Consider the following 22,272-nt stretch of genomic DNA (forward strand, 5'->3'; position numbering starts at 1 on the left):
GCCACTTAAAATGGATAAGCTAGAACGTTTTTAATTACTTAAGTGGCCCCCACGGCCAGTAGGCCCCCAAGCATTTAATTTTTAAACTCACCCAGCTAAATCTTAAAAGTGGACATTTGTCCAGGGCCAGAGCCAAATTTCTCAGCCAATCAATAAGCCTTAAAATTTGGCGGGAAATTTGAAATGAATTTTAACGCTGATCAATAACTTTTTCAAGAAATATAATTTATTTAAATTGTTGTAAATACAGGAAGAAATTAAGGGCTAAACAATGCCCATAACACTGTGCAAATATGAACTAAACATTTGAGGTTCATGATCAGGGAATGTCTTGAACTCCTGGCTTTCAATGCCTTCCAAGACTTTGATTAGACTTCTAACAACACATTAATTAATTTTGTAATCATCTGAAATTTAAAAGTTTTAAATAATAAAGACTAATAATAAATCTTACTTCACAGTGCTTGAAACCAAGAATTTATTCTTTTCCAATTGGCTTGCTAATTCTTCTTGATGATTATCCATCAAATCTTCGTTAATAACAACAATTAGCTTCTTATGAGCTCTGAGTGATTCTAAAATGGATCCAGCTCCTATAACCATAATAATTATTAAAAAATTTCATATATAATAATATAAATAAAATAGTACAACCAGACCTGCATGGCTAATTATAATATCTGCATCATTAATATCTTCAGAAAGAGATGATTTGTAGCGATAATATTCAAGTGAAATATTGTGCTTCGAGGCTAGGGTTTCCTTAGGTTCATAGTCGCCCCTCCCAATTTGTAAAGTAACTTTCATAATATTCAAATCCTTCAAAACCTACATTACGTCATATATGTGTCAAAAATTACCATTGCTCCAATAGGGTGACACAAATTTTAACAAAAATCCACCTTATTTCCTTTCGCCAGAAGTTAGGCTTAGCTCGGGATTCATGGGGGCGAGTAACGGGAAGAAATTCGTCTGTCGTCTGCTACAAAAGCCAAAATTATGTACTGTAGCGGACGACAGACCCATTTCTTCCCGTTACTCACCCCCATGAATCCCGAGCTAAGCCTAACTTCCGGCGAAAGAGAATAAGGTGGATTAACATACTTTTAACGTTTCTGGAACACATAAGGCTTCAATAAGTTTATCAAACGATGTAGATCCAACAGTAACAAACAGAGACTTCATTATTGTATTAAAAATCGTAGTAACCTAGAAAAATAAACAAAATTGTAATCCGTCAACGTCAAGAGCAAGGTTCAAGAGACTGGAGTCCGCCATTCATAAACAACTTTTTTTAAAAGCGTTGCTACGGCAACCAACAAATCATCCAACCGCTGTTAAACATTTCCTGACCAATCAGAAAGACGAACGCTACCGCGCATATTTCAAACGTGGAAAAAATTCAGTAGGAAGAAGCAGTAGCGGCAGCTCCCCGCGTTTACCATTATCATCTCTATGGGAAGATAGCACGCAGTTTCAATTCCCTGTACAATTTTTTCACCAAATTGTTTCTTTACTCAAATTCAAGAAAACTTGACATATTAATGAAGTTTTCTCATTCATAATTTTCTCATCAATTAAAAATTTCACATTGTGGCAAAATTTTGTGTTCTTTACAAGAGTACAAATTTTCAGACACATTCACGGCGGTACTTACCATAAACTACCCACATAAGTATATTAACTACACATAAGTGTGCTACTTTGTGCCTTTCTCTAACGAAAATTTGTTTCATAGAGATAAAGATAATAAAATGTGATACCGTAACCGAGTATTTATTATTATTATTAAAGGGGGTATTACACGTGGCAAACTTATAATAGTTAGGTTACTTTTTTATAGTATACAAGAAGCTAAGAATTATGATATAATACGCTTTGATTAGGTAGAAAAGCACCGAAAAATAAATTGAAAATAAGCGCAATGAAGAAAAGAGGAGAGTTCGAGGTTAAACAGACAAGGACGAGTTGATGTCATTACTATACAATACTTATTTCCCTCTCCATCCCCTTTCAGCTACAAGAAGAAGAAAGCAGCCTCGAGGTATGTTTTCAAAGATAATAGAGCAGGGAGAAAAGACGTAAGATGGAGTTGAAATGATGATGGGCGACCTGCGTCAATGAAAATCTCCTAGAGTACCTCGCGCACGCCCCTACCCTTTGATAGGCGATTGTTAAGTGCTATCGTAGTTGTATGAGAAGTAGCTTCTATTTTTAAGACAAAAGGGGGCGTCCTTTACGTTTCCGTACTGTACGACCCTACCTAAACGCCACTGAGGATGCTGGGAGGACTTCATTGGCGTAGTTGAGGGTACAGAGGCAACGTTATAGCATAAGTTTATAATATATGTTCCATAAGTATGGCACTAAATATACTTCGTAATGGTAGAGACTTACAACTCGAGCTAGTTCGAGAACGACGGAAGCGACAATTGATTAACTACACTCGGTGGTTAATTTTGCAGTCCACCCAGTCCTATTTAGTCTGTACTAAACCTTTGACAGCGCCTCACCAGGCGTCGCTTAACCTCGAATCTATGATCTACCTCATTCACTTCATGACAAGCTCCAGAGGTTAACGATAATAGTTAGTATAGGGCGCTGTAGGTTAGCTGTGGCATAGGGGCTAGCCACCACCCTTCTATGCAATGTAAAGGGACCCACCTGTAAACAAGCCACATGCTAGGTGTGGAAATCCCTTCATAGACAAAGCTTAGGTCATTAGATTATTATTATTTGTAACCAGTGACAAACTTATGGAACATATCTTATGAACTTATGGTTATAGGTATAACTCCATCCCTATCTCCTTCAAGAAGAGATAGAGGAGAGGAGTGAATTCTCCTTCCAAGAGAAACGTAACTACGGATACTCCCGTCTCCATCTCCACTTAGGTAGAAAACTCAAAAGCAAAACACGAAGAAAACTGGCCGTCATAGATTAAGACCGCCAAAAGTAAAAGACAAGCTATATATATTCATTCATTTCATTTTCGAGAGAAATTTCGCGCAAAACGGAAGGAAAGGGAAGCACAGCATGCCGCTTCGGATACCCCTTTCTTTTTCTCCCAAGTTCACTTATTTATGAGAGAAAAAAGAAAAAGGATTCGGCCAAAATAACCCATGACGATTCGGGTTAATACTAGATGATTTCGTAGCCTTTCCGATTTTAGTCGCGTATTTAACAAGGTGTAGAAATTCTTTTATACAAGTCAAGGTATGTGGTATATTTTAAATTATTTAAATTAATTTTAACGGTGTTTACAAAACCGAAAGGACAATGTTAGTTTATAATCAAATTTGGTTCCCACTCAAAGTACAATCAGACTCAGTAATCCCATAAGGAACGATATTAAATGATTTTTAATTGCAAAATATTTTTCAAATTTTATTATTTTTAATCCCATTTAGTTAATTTTATTATATTTTGTAGTTATTATTTATTTTTTTCAAGTTAATGATATGACTAATGCGAAACATTTCATTGTATATGGCATTTAAAACCTTGAAAGTGAAAATGAGATCAAAAACTATATACATAGTTTACAGACTATGAAGATTAATACCATTTACACTAGGAGGATTGGCTTTAGACTCACCCAGTGAGTCAGGCCTTCTTGTGTAACACCTGAAGCCTGGCCTCCCTGTGTAAATGGTATGAATCTTCCTTGTCTGTAAACTAGGTGTGGGATGGTAATTTCCGCGTTACAAAATAAACACCTTTATCGTACCGTTGTAAATTACCAGAATTTACCACTCAAAAGTTGCGACACAAATTCTGCGATATAAAGATATTGTCAGTTGTCACTAAAGGGGGGGGGCAGTTATACTTCACCCCTCTCTCTCAGTTTTAACTTCAGTGAAGAGTTGTCAGGTACTCTATGAGTCAAATTAGTATAGTACTGACTCTGATAACGCGGAGGGAACGGTAAAAACCACTCACAAAAAGGGCCGCCGGACCCTAACTTGGATCAAGATTTAAAAAAAACCGATACCATACGCTCCTATTCAAACCCATAAGTGTGCCATAAGTTCATAAGATATGTTCCATAAGTTTGTCACTGGTTACAAACTGAAGCTTGTCATGAAGTGACGTAGGTCATAGATTCAAGGTAAAGTGACGCCTGGTGAGGCGTTGTCAAAGGCTTAGTACAGACTAAATAGGAAGATGGACTGCAAAATTGACCGAGTGTAGTCAATTCTCGCTTGTCGTTCTCGAACTAGGTATCATTAAGTCTCTAGCATTACGAAGTATAGGAGGTGTCATACTTATGGAATATATCTTATGAACTTATGTACGCACATAAGTTTGGCCATGGAGGAATTTTGTAGCCCCTTTAATGTGAACTATAGTTTAACTACTTATAACTTTAGGTGAAAGAGTGGGGCAATATTACCAACCTTTACAGTCGATAATTTTAGTGTTCAAAACGTTTTGGAGTACAAATTTTACTAAATAGACTTAATTTTGAATCGGTATTTACGCATCTCCAGGGATTTAATATAAATAAACGTGGGGCAAAATTATGTCATTGGCTGTAATCTACTAATCTTGCCTTTCCCTTCTATATGCCCCATTATGAACGCTGGTTCCTTATTAGCTGTAGTTTGTGGTTATATCAAGAACCCATATAAGACTTGAGAACGTATGGATCAGAATAGCCATCTAAGGTTTTCTTCGGCTCATACTGTTCAGCACACTGCATCGTTTTAAGCTTGCTAATATGGCTGTTAATTGAGAGAGCCCACCGGCAGTGAGATGATTACTTGTTTGGAGTTTGGACACCTCACAGTTTGAATTTTCCATGGGTTTACCGTTTTTGTCGACGTCACACAGGGGCGTTTAGTGCACATATCAAACAGATTGGTTTTGTAAAAGTACGCGTGATCCGTTTGCCTCGCCGAATGCAGTCATACTCTTTCCTTGCGATTGACAGTTTGCGAAAGTACGAAACAGTAAAATAGAGCTATCTCAGTTGTGACGTCAGTGCCCAGCTTAGCTTTGGCAGTGGGCGGCCATGTTTGGTATCGCTTTGGTTCTATGGGCAAATAGCATGGGTGACGTCAGAATAAGGTTTCTGAGATAGCTCTATTTGACGAATCATCATAAGTTCATAAGATATGTTCCATAAGTTTGTCACTGGTTACAAACTAAAGCTTGAAAGGAAGTGACGTAGGTCATAAATTCGAGGTAAAACGACGCCTGGACCCTGGTGAGGCGCTGTCAAAGGCTTAGGAAGATGGAAGTCCTGCAAAACTAATAGAGTGTAGTCAATTCTCGCTTGTCGTTCTCGAACTAGCTCGAGCTGTAATTCTCTAGCATTATGAAATATATGTAGCGTCATACTTATAGAGCATATCTTATAAACCTATGGAATAATCTATAGCAAGGGATAGAATTTGAAACCAATTAAGGCACAGCAATCCAATATATCATCTTTGGACGTTCTCCGATCTTATATGGGTTCTTGGCTATAGATATATTTTGATAGGATTTCATCGTAAAACTACAGAACACTACTTGAGTATCAAATTTCATATTGATAAAAAATAAATTTTGAAGAAAATCTCGATAAACTAATGAGGCCGTCAGAAAAATATGTGGGAATCTTTTGGCTCGCCGTTTTGATTGAAGTAGCTAGTTGCGTCACGTTATGAGGGAAGACAGGCAGGCGATGTCCAGAAGATTTAGTCATTTTCCCAGTTAGAAATTAGTGAGCGAATCGGGGTCAAGCACGAAGTTGGCGTAGAGTATCTTTTCGCGTTTCGATTACTTACTTCCCGAGGACTTCAAGGGCTAATTTCGCGTGAAAAATTAAGGTGTAAACTATAGCTGAAAATGAGATTCATAGATACGAAATCATGCCGCTTCTTTGGTCAAGGCTTTTGAGAAAAATAAATGTGAGATGGAAAATTTCATAAATTCTTAGTTAAAAATAAAATAAGGGCGAAGTTAATTGATGTTCATCGTCGGGTCTCGTATTAATTAAAGGAAAGGTGTAACCTAAACTTTTCTTTTCATATGATATGAAAAAGTGGATATTTATAATATTTGACCCATGTATTGCACTAACTCTTTGTCTACGTTATTAATCAAGGCCAGCGCATGGTCTTCTGGCTAAGGGTGGCTTTGAAAGATAGCACTTTTAGCAAGTAAATTTAAGGGATCTTTCCACTAAATCGGGAAGATTAGAAGAATTATTCATAATCAGGGATAGATGTAATTTTAGAAGTAGGAATGGAGAACGGTTAGCCTTTACTTCAGTCCGACTCATAGCCCAGTATACGGGATTTACGAGAGGTATTTCTGTGGGCGCTGCCATAACCTGTCGGCGGCCTTTAGTTAGTGGCTGACATTCCCTGTCGTCGAACGCGCTCCGTAGCCTTGGCAGAACAACTCTCCGAAAAGGGGGCGGTAACCTCGTAAGTCCCGTATAGAGCCCCTCTCTCCAACACGTAACGAAAAGCTTAAATTATCTTATTAGCTCACTTAAACTACGTTTTGATGACGTTGCTGACGGGGACGGCGAAAAATACGTTATTCCTTTTTACCTCTGTCGCTATAACCCGCCTCTTTTTTCATACCCCTCCCGTCCCGTGGAAGGGGGTCCGGGACTTTGAAGCGCGCCCAGATTACTCTGTTCTGCATTCCTACTTCTAAAATCAAATCTATCCCTAGCATAATAATGTTTGATGGACTAAAATCAAAAATAGTAAAACCTTCTACACTACAAACAGACAGCTTACGATTTCCCCCTCTGATTTAAAATTTAAAATTTAGGCTTAAGAGCGCGCAAAGCGGTGACCTTAAATTCCAAAGAAACAATCCTCGAAAGCTAGTACGCGTAGGCGGTAGGCCTTTATTAATTATTCAGGCAACGCATGTACAATGAACAATGAAGTGTACATGTGGTCATGATGCGGTACTATCTCATCATTTGTAAGCCTACTCCAAACCCCAAAACGTACAGTCGGTCTAACTCGTTATCTTTTGATAATTTCAAATAACGGCTTTAATAGCTAGGTGCTCCCTTTTCACCTAACTATGACATCGATTACCACGAATACAGAACGTCCGGTGAGTTTCGGAGGAGGGAGGGAGGGGGAGGGGCTTGGTGGCTTGCTAAAATTGCAATTTCTTTCGTTTATTTATCAAACTATGACGTCACTACCCAAGAAAGCCAAACTTGCCGGGGGCTTGATCAAATCTATATTTCGTTTAATGATCAATCAATGGACACCGGTAGCGAAAATTCCAACTTCTTTTAATTATGGCAGGGATAGATTTAATTTTAAAAGTAGGAATGGAGAACAAAGTAATCTGGACGCGCGTCAAAGTCCCGGACCCCCTTCAACGGGACGGAGGGGTATGAAAGAAGAGGCGGGTCATAGCGACAGAGGTAAAAAGAAATTATGTATTTTTCGATGTCCCAGTCAGCAACGTCATCAAAACGTAGTTTAAGTCAGCCAATAAGATAATTTAAACTTTTCGTTACGTGTTGGAGGGAGGGCCTCTATACTTGGCTATGAGTCGGACTGAAGTAAATACTAACCGTTCTCCATTCCTACTTCTAAAATTAAATCTATCCCTGATTATAGCAAGATATCTAATAACACGACGAGGGTTTTTAGGAATTTAACTTTTAGGGATATATTTGACATCCTATCCCTTTTAAAAAGAGAGCATATTTTAAACTGATGATATTAAGTGACATTTCAATTATTTCAGATGCCAAGTTGCGGCCAACCGCTGAAATGGAAACCAGCTCGGTTCTTTTTACTGACAATTTCTATTAGCGCCATCATGTTAACAGTCTATCTGAACAACAGAGGTAATGAAATCCTAATCGTTTTCTCGTATAGGGGCCCCCTCCTCTTGCTATGGTGCAGGTATTGCATAAGTTGATAAGATATGTTCCATTAAGTGTTACACTTCCTATACTTCGTAATGCTAGAGACTTACAGCTCGAGAACGACACGCGAGAATTGACTGCACAATAGCAGTCCATCTTCCTACTTAGTCTGTACTAAGGCTTTAACAGTGCCTCACCAGGCGTCGCTTTACCTCGAATCTATGATCTACTTAAAGGGACTGCAAAGAAGGCATCGGCGGGTGGTTAAAAATTATTTGAAATACGTCAGAGGCACGTGACCGAGGAGAGGCGTGGTTCAAAGAAGCTTAGTTCGTTTCATTTCTAAAACTACCACTTCATGGAATTGGCGCTGCAATCTCGCGAAAAACAAGGACTAGATGTCCAGTTCCACTCCATGAGGAGCCTTTGTATCTTGGCATCACGTGATGTCTGTGACGTATTTCAAATAATTTTTACCCACCCGCCGATTCCCTCTTTGCAGTCCCTTTTTAAATCACTTCATGACAAGCTCCGGCCAGGTTGCAACCAGTGACAAACTTATGCATGGAACATATCTTATGAACTTATGGTATAGTTTATAGAAAACTTTTTAGTAATTTGAGAAAAAACTATTTCTTCGAAAATGAAAAAAAGAAAGGTAATTACGGGGGTGTAGACAATTTTTTCGGGAGTTCCTTATCTAGAGGTTGCATGTTACGGAACGGACAAGGAGTTGACATAGTCATTAACTCTCCACGATATGATCATGACGTATGACTGACTATGGATGCTGCCTGATAGAGGTTCTTAACCCTTTCAACCTAACCGAAGAACTAATAGATCCGACCATGAATTCCCTCCAGCTTACAAGAATGTTTTAACCAAACGAGACTTTTGACTCCAGTTAAAATTGGATCCTTTTGCTATAGTGTATTCTTCTCGATCACAATTACAAATACTTAAATACTTGATAGGTTATTTCATTTGAATCAACGTTTTAATCAAAATATATGATCTAAATTGGTTATTTAAATATAAATTAAAATTTGGCCTGTCCAATTTCTTCAGGATATCTAACTGTCGCATTTTTGAAAAAAGGTCTTTAAATGCAAAAGTTACTCCTTTCAACCCATACACGAACTAATCAATCCGACCATGAATTCCCTCCAGCTTACAAGAATGTTTTAAAGGCGTTAGATAAGTGGCAATAAGTCGCAAGATGACTTGGTCCAATTAGCTAGCTGAACTTATTTTAAAAAAAATCAGAACAAAGCTTTATTTAGGTCAAAGGTTATTTAATAAAGTAATAATTACTTTATAGTGGCGATTCAAACGTTAATTCTACTATATTCAGCATATTCACGCATGTGCCACGAAGGGGGTTGACACTAATCTCTTGGTAAAGGGGGGTTGGTTTTCTCATATTACACTGCGCGAGTAAGCTTCAGAATTTTATGTTTTTATGCATTAACTTTTGTTCAAGGGAGTAGAAATGAAATTAAAAGAATTGTTTTTTTAACACATTTTAACGTAAGTAACACCTAATTACCATAACATCTGTTAAACAATACATGGTGGAATAAAAGTGAAACTGAACAATCCACCCACCTTGGAGCCAAGGTTTTCTATTGCCGTTCAGACCACTAAAAGCACGAAAGGAGCACGTGGTTTAGTACTTTAGTTTAATACGCGTGTCGGATCTGAAGCGATTCATGGCTGATCTTCGGGTATTGTATGTTATGGGATTGGTCGTTCCAAGAGGTACTTGGATAAGTTTAAAAATTCGTGAGTCTGCTCCGGTGGCGCCATTGCTACGATTTATCGGCGGCTAGTCGGCGATTTATAGATGTTTTCTAAATTACTGACACTCACGATATTATATTATACACTACATTATACGTACGTACACTGTAAAAAGACCCTAGGTTATTTTTTTTATTACGAAAATGGAAAAAATAGTTTTTGAACTGTTTCAAAACACAGCGGATTGAACTGAAAGGACGTTCATTTTCGGTTGTCGAGGGAATAGACACTCTGCTGTACAGAAAGCATGGAACGCTTTGCTCCGTGCACGTACTGAGTTAACGAGTATTACTAACGTCCCCCTCGCCTCGAGTTATAATACATACTCTTAAAATTGATAGCACTACATTTTCCCATTCTTGCCAAAAATACACTATATTTTTAAATGCATTAATAGGAACCTTTGACCAGCGAAAAAAAATGACGCTGTATTTCTAGTTCATGATTAGACGCCATAAATAAAGTGAAAATTAACCAATTAGACCGAAATTTCTATCTACAACTATATTAAGAAAGACGACCAAGCTCAGCCTCTGACAGCGTTTAACTTTAAGCATGATTAGTAATTTTAGTAACTTTTAATATAAATAGTTTTAGACAAAAGCTGATTAAGCACGAAGTGGAAATAGGGCGTTTGAAGATTTAAATGATTTAAAACCAAACCAAAGTTTTAATGTTGATGGATGAACCCTATTATTCTGTAAAATCAGCAGTCAAAATGAAAATGATTTTGACTATAGGAAATTATTCTGTAACTTCATAAGATATATTCCATAAGTTTGTCACTAGTTACTGAGAGCTTGTCATGAAGTAACGTAAGTAAAACGTTATCAATTTTAGTAAAGCGAGGCCTGGTGAGGGGCTGTCAAAGGCTTAGTACAAATTAAATAGGAAGACGGACTGCAAATCAGCGTGTAGTCAATTCTCGTACTAGCTCTCAATAAGTCTCTAGTATTACGAAGTATGGAACATATCATACAAACTTATGCTATTATGCAAATAGACCTGTAGGTTTCACGAAGGTGGGTTTGATGCCTCTCCCCCAAGATGGCGGATATTATGATTCCCAACTGTTTGGGGCGGCAAAAACTGAACCTCGTTTAACATACCTATAGAGAGAGCTTCCATTTAGGTAAGTGGTACAGTACGTCACACCCTCCTAAGTTTTACCACGGTTTTGACCGTCACGTGGCTTTCAGATTTATAACCCCACCAGTATGACAGTGTAAATATGTCTTCCCCTAACCGCAATATCTCAAATAGAAAAGCGTTGGTTACCACCCTGCTTTGTTCCAAGAAATACGCTAATGAATTCAAATTGTTTCTCATTACAGATTCAACAATTCTCATAGCAGATAACAACGGATCTCTTCAAAACGTTCCCAACGGGGACACTCTAGAACCCACTATCATCTCAACGACAATAAAACCCCCGTTGCGAAAAATTTACATCGTTACCCCGACGTACACTCGGGCAACTCAGATGGCAGATATGACGCGACTGGCTCAAACCCTGAGACTAGTACCGTCAATACATTGGATCGTCGTGGAAGACGCGATCAGACTGTCAAAACAAGTGACAAAACTCTTGAATCAATCGCGGATTAACCATACTCACATCTTGGGGCCCACCCCGGGTAATAAGAAGCTCAAAATATACGGAAAAGGAGTGGCTAGCAGACGAAAAGCCCTTGAGTGGGTTCGCGAGAACGCGGAAGATTCGGGTGTCTTGTATTTCGCCGATGACGATAACGCCTACGACGTCAGAATATTTGAAGAGGTTAGTACTTAGTACTCTTAACCGTGTGTCTGCATGTCAAGATTATTTAAGAGGGTTTTAAAGGTTCAAATATTTGCAAATGTTTTAATAAAATAGCTACTCATTCGGAAGGTTATTTGAGAGGTTAAGCAGTCCCATTATCGAACGCGTTCGTTTAATCATAAGTTCGTGAGATATGTTCCATAAGTTTGTCACTGGTTACAAACTGGAGCTTGTCATGAAGTGACGTAGGTCATAGATTCGAGGTAAAGCGACGCCTGGTGAGGGGTTGTCAAAGGCTTAGTACAGACTAAATAGGGAGATGACTGCAAAACCGAGTGTAGTCAATTCTCGCTTGTCGTTCTCGAACTAGCTCCCAGTAAGTCTCTAGCATTAAGACGTATAGTAAGTGTCATACTTATGGAACATAGCTTATAAACTTATGCTTTAATAGAGAGCTTCAGGTTGGTGGAGGAGCTAAGATTCGTGACACACGGTCATACTGGTGCATGTAATGCAGGGAGAATACTGAAATCCACCAAAATGGCTGCTATAATGGTGGTAAAATTTACGAGAGTGTGACGTACCACTCATGCAAATGAAAGCACTCTAAAAAAAGTGGACACGCTTTTGTACTGGGTCGTTAAATGCGTGTCTATGCATTGGTGACGATGTATTGGAGAACCGGAAGAAGAGGGGTTGGGATAACACCCAGATCCCGGCACTATGTTCTCGTTTCTTATGTGGGTTCTTGGTTCGAAATATTCATAATTTCATAATGGTGTTCGAAACGAAAAGAACACAATTCTAGAGTGGAATAATAAGGACCTAGACACTAATATCGATAAAAAGCTAGAATTCTTCTGACATTGGTTAAAGGGTTATTTTGGGTTGATTTGCAAGCTTAAAGTTATTTAAAATGAAGACTCTCGTACTTAAATATTTGGGATAAACAATTAATAACGGTAGCCTTCATAAATCCACTTTGATGGTTCGATATTTTGATAGGACCTTGATTGATTGATTGAAGATATATTTTTTTAAATTTCTTAAACCTCCCACTCCTTAAAAGGGGTGATTTCGAGGCCAAGGTACTTAAAAATATTTTTCTCCCGAATTTTGCTCTCTGTTCTGCTTCGCGGTACACCCTTGCCACGTGGTATTATTATATTTAGAAGGGGATTAAAATATTTCATTCTAAATGATAGGAAGTCTAAAAACAAGTTCAGAAAATAATAGATTCTATTCAAAACGGTGACAATGTAGTCTGCTTGAAACGGAACATTGATTGGTATATATAATCAGAAGTATATAATACTTCTCTTCGAGAGAAGTGTACCATCCACAAAGCGGGCGGTGTAATTGTCACATGATTCTTCCCTACATCATTTTACATTTGGAGCAAGGTTACTAAACCGAATCACGTACGCAATAAATAGTTCCCTCATCATTACTCTATTAGCACTGCTTAACTATTTGCCAAGGCGCATGCGCTTGTGCGTTTTTGTCCCACGTCAAGACAATCAAGGTTTGTTGGTTGATTGCTGGGGATTTAGTACCAAACAGTTAAAGAATTCACCATAGCACGGTGCGATGACCATCTGACGTTTGATGAGTAGGAGAGCAAACAAAAAGGGGTCTCTCGCCTAGGAAGAATCATGTTGCATAACTGAAGTATTAAGAGGATACCGAGTGTCATCCATCTTCGGTTATCCCCTTCTGACAGGGCCGGATTAAGCAATTTTGTACCCGGGGGCCGTGATAATATGCGTCCCTTTAAGTAAGATAAAAAAGGAACATGAAATGATGCTTGGGGGAATAGTTTATCTCAATGCGCCCCCAACAAGCCTTGCTCCCCTCGCCCTCCCCTAATCCAGCCCTGCCTTCTGATATAATCTAAGCCTTTTTCCCCAACAGATGCGATCAACAGACAAAGTGTCAGTATGGCCAGTTGGTTTAATATTTGGTTATGGTATGAGCACCCCTATCCTCGTCAATGGTAAAGTCATCGGTTTCCACGATTCCTACATCAAGAATCGCGTCTTTGCCATGGATATGGCGGGTTTCGCTGTCTCTATTCAACTACTAAATCAATACCCGAACGCCACTATGGAACACAAGTTAGGGTACTTAGAAGACAGCTTTTTGCGTGCCCTCAACATTACCTTGGCCGACCTAGAGCCCAAAGCCAATAACTGCACGGAGGTAAATTACTTCAAAAACACTTAAAAGTTAAAACACAATTTTAAAATTTTCTGCCAATTGTCTAGGTTCTAGTATGGCACACAAAGACGTTAGCAGTTCCGAAAGCTAAAGTTCAAAACTTGAAGAAAGTGAAAAGCTACAATAAGACTAATTTAATAAGCCTGTATCGGAATGTTTTAACTAGATGGTGAATAATTAATTAATTTTTAAGGACTTAATAGGAACTATATTTTTTTAATCAATTGTCAATTTCAAAAACGTTAAATATATTTGTGAAATCAACTCATGGACTGATCATTGTGTCTAAGGAAAAAAATAGAATGTTTTCAAATTGGGGGGGGGGGGGGCTTAGAATTATAGTCTGCTTGATATTGGATTTAGACCTAACATCCGGCAGGTGAATCCAAAAACGCTCGATAGGGCTTCGAATTCGAAGTTACCAGTCCACCAAAATCCTTTTGTTTCAAGCCATATCTAACGTATTTGGATCAACTTACCGGTGAAACCAGGGATAGATTTAATTTTAGAAGTAGGAATGGAGAACGGTTGGCATTTACTTCAGTCCGACTCATAGCCCAGTATAGAGCCTATCCTCCAACACGTAACGAAAAGTTTAAATTATCTTATTGGCTCACTTAAACTACGTTTTGATGACGTTGCTGACGGGGACGGCGAATAATTCCTTTTTACCTCTGTCGCTATGACCCGCCTCTTCTTTCATACCCTTCCGTCCCGGGGAAGGGGGTCCGGGACTTTGACACGTGCCCAGATTACTCTGTTCTCCATTCCTACTTCTAAAATTAAATCTATCCCTAGTGAAACCTTGGAGGAAAAGGTGAGATAGAGTAGAAATGTTCATGGGTCATGTGTGGCAATGAAAGTCTCCCAGAGTACCTTCCGCACTCCCCTAACTTTGTTAGGACATTGTTAAGTGGTGCTGTCTAGTGCCATTTTAAAGTATAAGCTAGTTCTTATGAATTAGCTAATATTTTCAAGACAAAGGGGGCAATGTCGAAGTTTTCGTACCATACGACCCTACCAAAACGCCACTAAGGATGCTGGGAGGACTTTGTTGCCATTCCGTATTTGGGGCACGGGGGTACAGAGCCAAGGTTACAGGTATTGAGATTTCTACACCTTCTCACCTCTCTCTCCTCAAAAGTCAAACTGTACAACGACCCGGTGCAAAGGTACGAGTTATTGGCTTAATTGAATAATAAGAATAGTAAACCATTGTTAAAAGACTATTTATCATGCCATTACTAGCATAACACACAAAATAAAGCACAGGTGTTAAGCTATCCAACCGTGAGCATATCAAGGGCTGCTACTAGAAAATTTCATCCTAGCAAACAATTTGTCACTTTAGATGAATTTGTTTCCATTGAAAAAATTACAATTCACTAAAACCTACAGGCACAGAGTTACTATAACAGATGTTATTCAGGGCAAATTCCACTATAATGTTTAGCGAATTATTCGAAAACAAAACAGCCACTGAAAATACTATAGTTCAACGCGAAGTGCAAACAATTCTCTGTAAAAATGTCGACGTACCATCGTCATACTTGTTCTTGCTTCTTTAACAACAGACTCACAAAGTTTCTAATTATAACTGTGTTCATCCTCACCGTTGCCTTAAAATTAGTTTCAAATCCTTCAAATTACTTCGATATAACATCAATGGATGAACCGAGGAAAATTATAATTTATATCGTAACTCCGACATACGCTAGATCGACACAAATGGCGGATATGACACGACTGTCTCAAACGTTGCGTCTAGTACCGGACATTCATTGGATTGTCGTAGAAGACAGTTATAATCGGTCAAGTAGGATTGCCGACTTACTGGATCGGTCCAGGGTTAACTATACTCATTTAGCGGCACCATCTCCGAAAGATAGGAAGGTCAACCATAAATTTGGGAAGGGGACGGCTAGTCGACGTGCGGCCATGGATTGGGTTAGGAAGAATGCTAAGGATGGTGTACTATACTTTGCCGATGACGACAATACCTATGATATTAGAATTTTTGAGGAGGTAAGTGCGGCGCTTATCAAGTTACTTAAGTATTTCTAAAGGTTAGAAGTGAATCTGTCTTTACAGATGCGTTTTACCACCAAAGTATCGGTGTGGCCTGTCGGATTGATTAACAAATACGGCGTTAGCAGCCCTATAGTTTATAATGGCAAAGTAATCGGTTTCCATGATCCATGGATATCGAACAGAGTTTTCCCCATGGATATGGCTGGGTTTGCCGTTTCAATTGAGCTATTTAAACAGAAACCTAACGCGACAATGGATTATCGGACAAGCTATCTTGAAGATAGTTTCCTGAAATCGCTCAACATTACCAAAAGCGATTTGGAACCAAAGGCTAAAAACTGCACAGAAGTATGTTACCCTACTTCAGAACAAATCATCGTTACGCAAAGTTACATGGTTTGTTTTGAATCACCCTTCAGATTCTAACGTGGCATACAAAAACGCTAAGAAATCCGTATCCCAATTACGCAAACTTGGGAAAGGTGAAGCAGTACAACAAAACTAACTTAGCGCAGTTGTACAAAAACGTTCTGGATGGAAGATATACTTGATAAGTTTAACCTAGAACCGTAGCCTATGTAAACTACGCTAGAACCCATATAAGGCCCGAGAAAGCGTGAATATTAGTCTTAGGTTTGCATGAGCTGATATCAGGGAGAAATGAGGTATGAAGGAGTCGAAATGACAATGGGCGACCTGTGGCACCGACACCTTCCCAGTGTACCTCGCGCACGCCTCTACCTTTCTGTAGGCGATTATTAAGTGCTGCCTCGTAGCGCCATTCTATTTGTATGAGAACTAGTTTCAATTTTTAAGACAGAGGGGGCGTCCTTTACAATTCTGTACTGGTACGACCCTACCTAAACGCCACTGAGGATGCTGGGAGGACTTCATTGCCGTAGGTGGGGGTACGGAGGCAACAATATAGGTATGGCGGTTACCACTCCATCCCTCTCTCCTTCAAGCTGACATCTTTGTGCTAGGCTTGACAATATGGCGGTAATTCATAAGATAACCGGTAATGGTGGGGAAAAAGAAAAGATAACGGCACTACGGCCCAATTCTATCTTTGAACCTTCTCGGGCCTTGCATGGGTTCTTTCTTTTAACAAATTTATACATCAGGACTTACAAGTCATATTGACTTTGTCCCGAACACCGAAAATGTAAAAATCAATCGAAACAAAATAAATTAAACTAGACAAAGCACTGAGCTTCTCCACTAATTAAATATATATAGTTATCTAAAGCACTTGAAAGTTTTTTTTTTAATTCGTGATGACAATATCATCATAATAAAAATAACAAGCGTGCACAAACGAAAGCACGTGTTTTCGACTAGCTAGTACGCAACTGTCATTGAAACGTACCGGCATTTGAGGGCTACGACCACTAATATCGGAAGGATAAAACTTCGTAGCAATAAACACATTACAGGTATACGATCAACCTTCAATTCACTAAAATAAAACCTACAGTTGTAGAGCTATAACTACACCTGTTATATTGGAAAGACACATATAGTTTTCAACATTGCGAAGTAGAAACTCTTTATTTGTATAGAATGTCGACGTACCATCGTCCTACGCGTTTCTGCTTCCAATGGAAGCCAATAACTTTTCTAATTATCATTGTGTTCTTCCTCATAGTTGCCTTAAAATTCCTTTCTAATTTTTCAAATAATTTCGATAAAACATCAATGGATGAACCGAGGAAAATTATAATTTATATCGTAACTCCGACATACGCTAGATCGACGCAAATGGCAGATATGACGCGATTGTCTCAAACGTTGCGTTTAGTACCGGACATTCATTGGATTGTGGTGGAAGACAGTTATAATCGGTCAAGTAGGATTGCCGACTTACTGGATCGGTCCGGGGTTAACTATACTCATTTAGCGGAACCATCTCCGAAAGACAGGAAGGTCAACAATAAATTTGGGAAGGGGACGACTAGTCGACGTGCGGCGCTGAATTGGGTTAGAAATAATGCTAAGGATGGTGTGCTATACTTTGCCGATGACGACAATACTTATGATATTAGAGTTTTTGAGGAGGTAAGTGCGGCGCTTATCAAGTTACTTAAGTATTTCTAAAGGATAGTTCAGTGTATCTGTCTTTACAGATGCGTTTTACCACCAAGGTATCTGTGTGGCCTGTCGGATTGATTAACAAATACGGCGTAAGCACCCCTATAGTTTATGATGGAAAAGTAATCGGGTTCCATGATCCATGGATATCGAACAGAGTTTTCCCCATGGATATGGCTGGGTTTGCCGTTTCAATTGAGCTACTTAAACAGAATCCTAACGCGACAATGGATTACCGGACAAGCTATCTGGAAGATAGTTTCCTAAGATCTCTTAACGTTACTATAACCGATTTGGAACCCAAGGCTAAAAACTGCACAGAGGTATGTTACCGTACTTCCAAACATATCCTTGTTAAGACGTGACATTGATTTTTTGCATGGCCCTGCAGATTCTAACGTGGCATACCAACACACTACCAAACCCTTATCCCAATTACATGTACTTGGAAACGGTGAAAGAATACAACAAGACTAACTTGGAGCAGTTGTACCAAAACACCCTAGATGGAAAACCTACTTGATAATTTTAAATCAAAAACCCATATAAGACCCAAGAACGTATGAATAACCATAATAATTTACATATTGGGTGGTCTCAGCATCATCCCTGCTTTAAACCCACCAATATGGCTGCGTAAATTATGTCACGAAACTCAGCTCCTCCTCCAACTGAAAGCTCTCTATACCAGAATGGCGGCAGGGGGAGGGGTGTAGCTGGGCCCGAATTGCCTAGTCCCTTATCTGTCTTTGAACATTCTCATGTCTTATATGGGTCCTTGGTTTAAAAGACTCGAAGGTAAAATGTCGGTAGTCTACAAGTCATATAGGGCCAATCAGTGAAAGTGTAATAATCAATGAATCAAAATAAAATATATTAAACTAGCTAACTACCGATACTTGCACTAAATATAAATGGTTGTATATGAATCCATAAACGTATGTTGAAAATAAAAGCCAATTGACTTGGTATGTAATGCAGAAAAGAAATGTAGCCACCATTTTCCAAGACGGTGGCGAATTTAAAGTCTTTGTTACTTCAACTTAATAGAGCTATCTCAGAAGGCTTAGTGTGACGTCACCCATGCTATTTCTTTTTTTTTATTATTAGAGCGAAATGAGCCAGGTGGGGAAAGATTCCGCGGGCTCGTCTATTTACACATGAAGTAATCTCAAAAATAGATGCAAGTAACATTTACAATATGGAATAGGAGCCTAGTTGTAATTAAATTATTATTAGAGTATTAATACTATCGTTAAATTTCGGGGTAGAGTATTCATTTTTTAACATAGTTGGAAAACGTGAGAATCAGTTCGCCAGGATTGTATCACCGTGATCGTCGTGGCCGGATTGTATTGGTATTTGTTCATGTTGGGGGTGTGCTATGGTTCGTCTCGGGCACCCATGCTATTTTCCCATAGAACCAAAGCGGTACCAAACGTGGCCGCCCACTGCCAAAGTTAAGCCCGTGACGTTTCACCTAGGCACTGACGTCATAACTGAGATAGTGTCGGTAGAGAGGGGAGTAGACGCTGTATCCCTCCCTCTAGGCGCGCTTTTGTAAGAGGGGATACTGTACGCGCCTGGTAGGAGGGATGACACTGAGCTAAGGGTATGACGTTTGCATACGTAGAACTGACATTACTCTAATTCAACATGGTATCAGGGGGGGGGGCTTGGAGTTACAGTGAATGACCCCCTGACCCGTTGTGTTGGTTGCAAATTTGCAATCGTTTCCATTGATAACCAATTTTAGGTAACAAAATATCTACTCACCAAAATTCAATCCTCTTCATTTAAACCCGAGGGATATGGTGAAACGGTTCCACTATTGTTCACTATTTCGTTCATGCACTAACTAATAGAAGAATTCGAAAACTACACACTTATTAGCTTTAAAATTATTAAACATAAACTATGCAACCGTATGCCCCGAACTGGAGTACCGACTATTTGGTCAGACACTGTAGCAGACGATTGGAGATGAAAACCAACCAGCCATGGAAATAAGACAGGTTTACACTCACGAAAAGCAGTTTATCATAGCCAACTCGATCGTGCCCTTACGATCAGGGCCGGAAATAAGAAAAATTTCTTATAGGACATGTGTCCAGTGACCCCCCTGGTTTGACTGGAAAGTTTATAGGATATTGTCCACTGGAGTGCACAAAAATAGTATCGCATCTCCATAGTCAAGCTATCAAAGCTTCGGAAAATTTATTGGTCAAATTGTCCAGTGACCCCCTCAGTTTTTTACAAACTTATGGGACATTTTAAAATTTTATTGGACAATGTCCAGTGTCCTGTGCTTATTTCCGGCCCTGCTTACGATATTGTCATTTGTCAAGTTACGATGCAGTGGCACCATCTAGGGGTGGAAATTAAACATTGGTTGCCCTTACGATTACGATATTATCAAGTTACGATGCAGTGGCGCCATCTAGGGGTGAAAATTAAACATTGCTTGCGCTTACGATATTACCAAGTTACGATGTGGTGGCGCCATCTAGGAGTCGAAATTAAACATCGGTTTGGAACAAAGTCAAGAGCGTCAAACCATGGATAAATTTGTTTTCACGCTATAGGATATGCAACTCCCTATCTCGAACGACAGCTTATTTAGAATATTAAAATTTTATCTGTAGTTCTTAAAATCCTATCCCCTATTTAAATTTTCCCGATTAATCTTATTGCTGTCACGGTCACCCAACCATTAAATAACGTAATCCCGCCAAAGAAAGAAACAATTCAAAATAAAATACATAGAGAAATTTTTTTATTCATCATTTTTCAACAATCTACTTCTTCTTGGGTGCTCCTTTTTTAGGCGCAGCTTTCTTGGCCTTTTTAGGCTTAGGTGGTGCCTTTTTGGCATGGGCTCTTAACTTGAAGAAAGCAGTTTTAACTTCTCGGTTGTACTAAAAAGAAAAAACATATTCTTATTAAAAATATACAATTACTATCCCAAAACGGTTTAAGGTGAAAAAAATCAGATTATAGATATTTTCGTCAGTTAATGGATCTGACGGCAATTCCTATATTGAGACTCATCACCCAAATAACCTTAAGAAAAGACATAAAATTAAAAATATCCTGATCAACTTACAGCTTGCTTTGCCTTGAAAAGCTTAAACCTATCAAAATCATTCATGTTTTTTCTCTAAAAAATAAATAGAAAAGTTAATATTTCAATAAAATTTGACTTAAATTCAAAATAGAATAAAATTTCACACCAATTTCTTCATTTGCATCTTTTTGAAAGTGGACGTTTCTTGCCATTTCTTTTCAATCTCATCCTTCTCCCAAATTTTTCTTACAACCTTGGTTGATGCATGAAGAGGGACCTTCATCCTGAACTTTGTTAACCTCAATTGTTTAAAGGGAATGGCTTGTCTCTTCACACGGGAAGTTCTGGGTCCTTCAACTAGAGCCTAAAATTGCAAAATTTTGCTAATTTACCACCTGAAATTTCCCTCAATTAGCCTAACAAGTTTCATAATTTAATCAGTACACGATATTTATCGTCAGTTAATGGATCTGACGGCAATTCCTATCATCGAGTTTCATCATATATCAATAGACATTTGGGAATAATTAATTAAGATAGTTAATGAAAAATCTTACTCGATTTTGATCAATGACATCAATTATCGTGCATAACTGTCCTTCGTTGCGACCATAGTTGAGCCAGGCTACGCGGCCCACTTGGACAAAATGCCTGTATGACTGTGAAGAACAAAATCAGAGTTAGTGTACTCTTGAACAGACATTCTATTTTGCATAAAAACTGCGTTATTTTAGATAAGAGCTACATTCAGATTTAAATCATCGTCATTTATCGAATCTGACGGCCTTTCCTATCACAGAAATTAAGGTTCATCATTAAGTAGCTCATAGTATGGTTTAATTTCGATTTTCGTTAATATTTGCCAAGGCTTAGGACTAAGTAACATAAAGCATGGAACATGCCACAATGCGGCCACGTTGCTCCCATTAGGCTTAGCGTTTCCATTAAGTTTAAGTCAAAATTTACAAGTTTAAAATGGAAATTTTATATTTAAAACTAATAAATAAATGTTTAGCCATTTATTTAATTATAAATTTAAGCAATATTAACTTAATTTCTTACCATTTTACCCTCTAGCTTGATGTGCTTTTAACAGAAATCTACAACGCCGCAAGACCGACGGAAAAATGGGTGCAATGCTGCCGGCTCAGACATGTGGACGTGTTTCTTCCGGCAGCGCTGGACATATCCCACTTGAACCAAAAAAAAATAGGAATATGGCGGGAAGTTTAAAATCATTAAGTTCGTGGCGTGGTTTGAAGCATTTAATTGAGGAAGAAGGTGATTTATACTTAAAAGGTTCCTGGCATAAAATTTAGGTGCATTAATAGCTAATTTCTGCATGTGGACGTGTTTGATCCGGCAGCGCTGGACATATCCCACTTGAACCAAAAAAATTATGATTATGGCGGGAAGTTTAAAATCATTAAGTTCGTGGCGTGGTTT

The 22,272-nt window shown here is 38.7% G+C and overlaps 4 protein-coding genes, 3 non-coding genes and 1 pseudogene across 8 annotated transcripts; 3 read left to right on the top strand and 5 right to left on the bottom strand.

The window, feature by feature from the left end:
- Positions 1–204: 204 nt before the first annotated feature.
- On the bottom strand, positions 205–19,702 carry Alg13 (Alg13 UDP-N-acetylglucosaminyltransferase subunit). Its single transcript, XM_089869837.1, has 5 exons — positions 19,536–19,702; positions 1,105–1,209; positions 660–828; positions 455–593; positions 205–376 (listed from the first exon to the last, which is right to left on the bottom strand). Exons 2-5 carry the CDS (start codon positions 1,183–1,185, stop codon positions 265–267), a joined length of 501 nt encoding a protein of 166 aa, XP_089725963.1. The 5' UTR covers positions 1,186–1,209; positions 19,536–19,702; the 3' UTR covers positions 205–264.
- Positions 2,460–13,836, top strand: LOC149690322 (galactosylgalactosylxylosylprotein 3-beta-glucuronosyltransferase S-like). Of its 2 annotated transcripts, none has more exons than XM_089869836.1 (5): positions 2,460–3,216; positions 7,729–7,831; positions 10,990–11,435; positions 13,332–13,619; positions 13,685–13,836. In XM_089869836.1, exons 2-5 carry the CDS (start codon positions 7,729–7,731, stop codon positions 13,808–13,810), a joined length of 963 nt encoding a protein of 320 aa, XP_089725962.1. In that variant the 5' UTR covers positions 2,460–3,216; the 3' UTR covers positions 13,811–13,836. The 2 variants fall into 2 exon arrangements, with proteins under 2 accessions (XP_089725962.1, XP_089725961.1); XM_089869835.1 differs by lacking the exon at positions 2,460–3,216 and adding an exon at positions 5,663–5,900.
- Positions 15,165–16,219, top strand: LOC149690323 (galactosylgalactosylxylosylprotein 3-beta-glucuronosyltransferase P-like). Its single transcript, XM_089870503.1, has 3 exons — positions 15,165–15,662; positions 15,729–16,016; positions 16,088–16,219. Exons 1-3 carry the CDS (start codon positions 15,165–15,167, stop codon positions 16,217–16,219), a joined length of 918 nt encoding a protein of 305 aa, XP_089726629.1.
- LOC149690324 (galactosylgalactosylxylosylprotein 3-beta-glucuronosyltransferase P pseudogene) lies at positions 17,232–18,282 on the top strand (annotated as a pseudogene).
- Positions 19,703–20,518: 816 nt separating the features above from the next.
- RpL14 (ribosomal protein L14) lies at positions 20,519–22,035 on the bottom strand. Its single transcript, XM_089869839.1, has 5 exons — positions 21,889–22,035; positions 21,384–21,485; positions 20,993–21,190; positions 20,866–20,919; positions 20,519–20,677 (listed from the first exon to the last, which is right to left on the bottom strand). The coding sequence occupies exons 1-5, from the start codon at positions 21,889–21,891 to the stop codon at positions 20,558–20,560; spliced, it is 477 nt and encodes a 158-aa protein (XP_089725965.1). The 5' UTR covers positions 21,892–22,035; the 3' UTR covers positions 20,519–20,557.
- LOC149690326 (small nucleolar RNA SNORD49) lies at positions 20,747–20,817 on the bottom strand. Its single transcript, XR_016383964.1, has one exon. It is a non-coding gene; the product is annotated as a small nucleolar RNA SNORD49 (small nucleolar RNA).
- On the bottom strand, positions 21,262–21,333 carry LOC149690327 (small nucleolar RNA SNORD49). Its single transcript, XR_016383963.1, has one exon. It is a non-coding gene; the product is annotated as a small nucleolar RNA SNORD49 (small nucleolar RNA).
- Positions 21,572–21,646, bottom strand: LOC149690328 (small nucleolar RNA SNORD49). Its single transcript, XR_016383965.1, has one exon. It is a non-coding gene; the product is annotated as a small nucleolar RNA SNORD49 (small nucleolar RNA).
- Positions 22,036–22,272: the final 237 nt, after the last annotated feature.

This window comes from Phalangium opilio, unplaced genomic scaffold (genome assembly GCF_054372755.1).
Source record: "Phalangium opilio isolate 3A_F unplaced genomic scaffold, DU_Popi_V2 ptg000031l_1, whole genome shotgun sequence".
Classification (NCBI taxonomy): Eukaryota; Metazoa; Arthropoda; class Arachnida; order Opiliones; family Phalangiidae; genus Phalangium; species Phalangium opilio.

Bases quoted from the DNA above. Each gene is read 5' to 3' on its own strand.
- Alg13 (XM_089869837.1), bottom strand. From the start codon at position 1,185: ATGAAGTCTCTGTTTGTTACTGTTGGATCTACATCGTTTGATAAACTT. The intron at 829-1,104 runs GTATGTTAATCC...GACGTAATGTAG, and splicing joins GTGTTCCAGAAACGTTAAAA to GTTTTGAAGGATTTGAATAT. The intron at 377-454 runs GTAAGATTTATT...ATGTGTTGTTAG, and splicing joins TTGGTTTCAAGCACTGTGAA to AAGTCTAATCAAAGTCTTGG.
- LOC149690322 (XM_089869835.1), top strand. From the start codon at position 5,862: ATGCCGCTTCTTTGGTCAAGGCTTTTGAGAAAAATAAAT. The intron at 7,832-10,989 runs GTAATGAAATCC...TTCTCATTACAG, and splicing joins AGTCTATCTGAACAACAGAG to ATTCAACAATTCTCATAGCA. The intron at 13,620-13,684 runs GTAAATTACTTC...CCAATTGTCTAG, and splicing joins AAGCCAATAACTGCACGGAG to GTTCTAGTATGGCACACAAA.
- LOC149690323 (XM_089870503.1), top strand. From the start codon at position 15,165: ATGTCGACGTACCATCGTCATACTTGTTCTTGCTTCTTTAACAACAGA. The intron at 15,663-15,728 runs GTAAGTGCGGCG...CTGTCTTTACAG, and splicing joins ATATTAGAATTTTTGAGGAG to ATGCGTTTTACCACCAAAGT. The intron at 16,017-16,087 runs GTATGTTACCCT...ATCACCCTTCAG, and splicing joins AGGCTAAAAACTGCACAGAA to ATTCTAACGTGGCATACAAA.
- RpL14 (XM_089869839.1), bottom strand. The intron at 20,920-20,992 runs GTGTGAAATTTT...TTTATTTTTTAG, and splicing joins AGATGCAAATGAAGAAATTG to AGAAAAAACATGAATGATTT. The intron at 20,678-20,865 runs GTAAGTTGATCA...TTTTCTTTTTAG, and splicing joins TTTTCAAGGCAAAGCAAGCT to TACAACCGAGAAGTTAAAAC.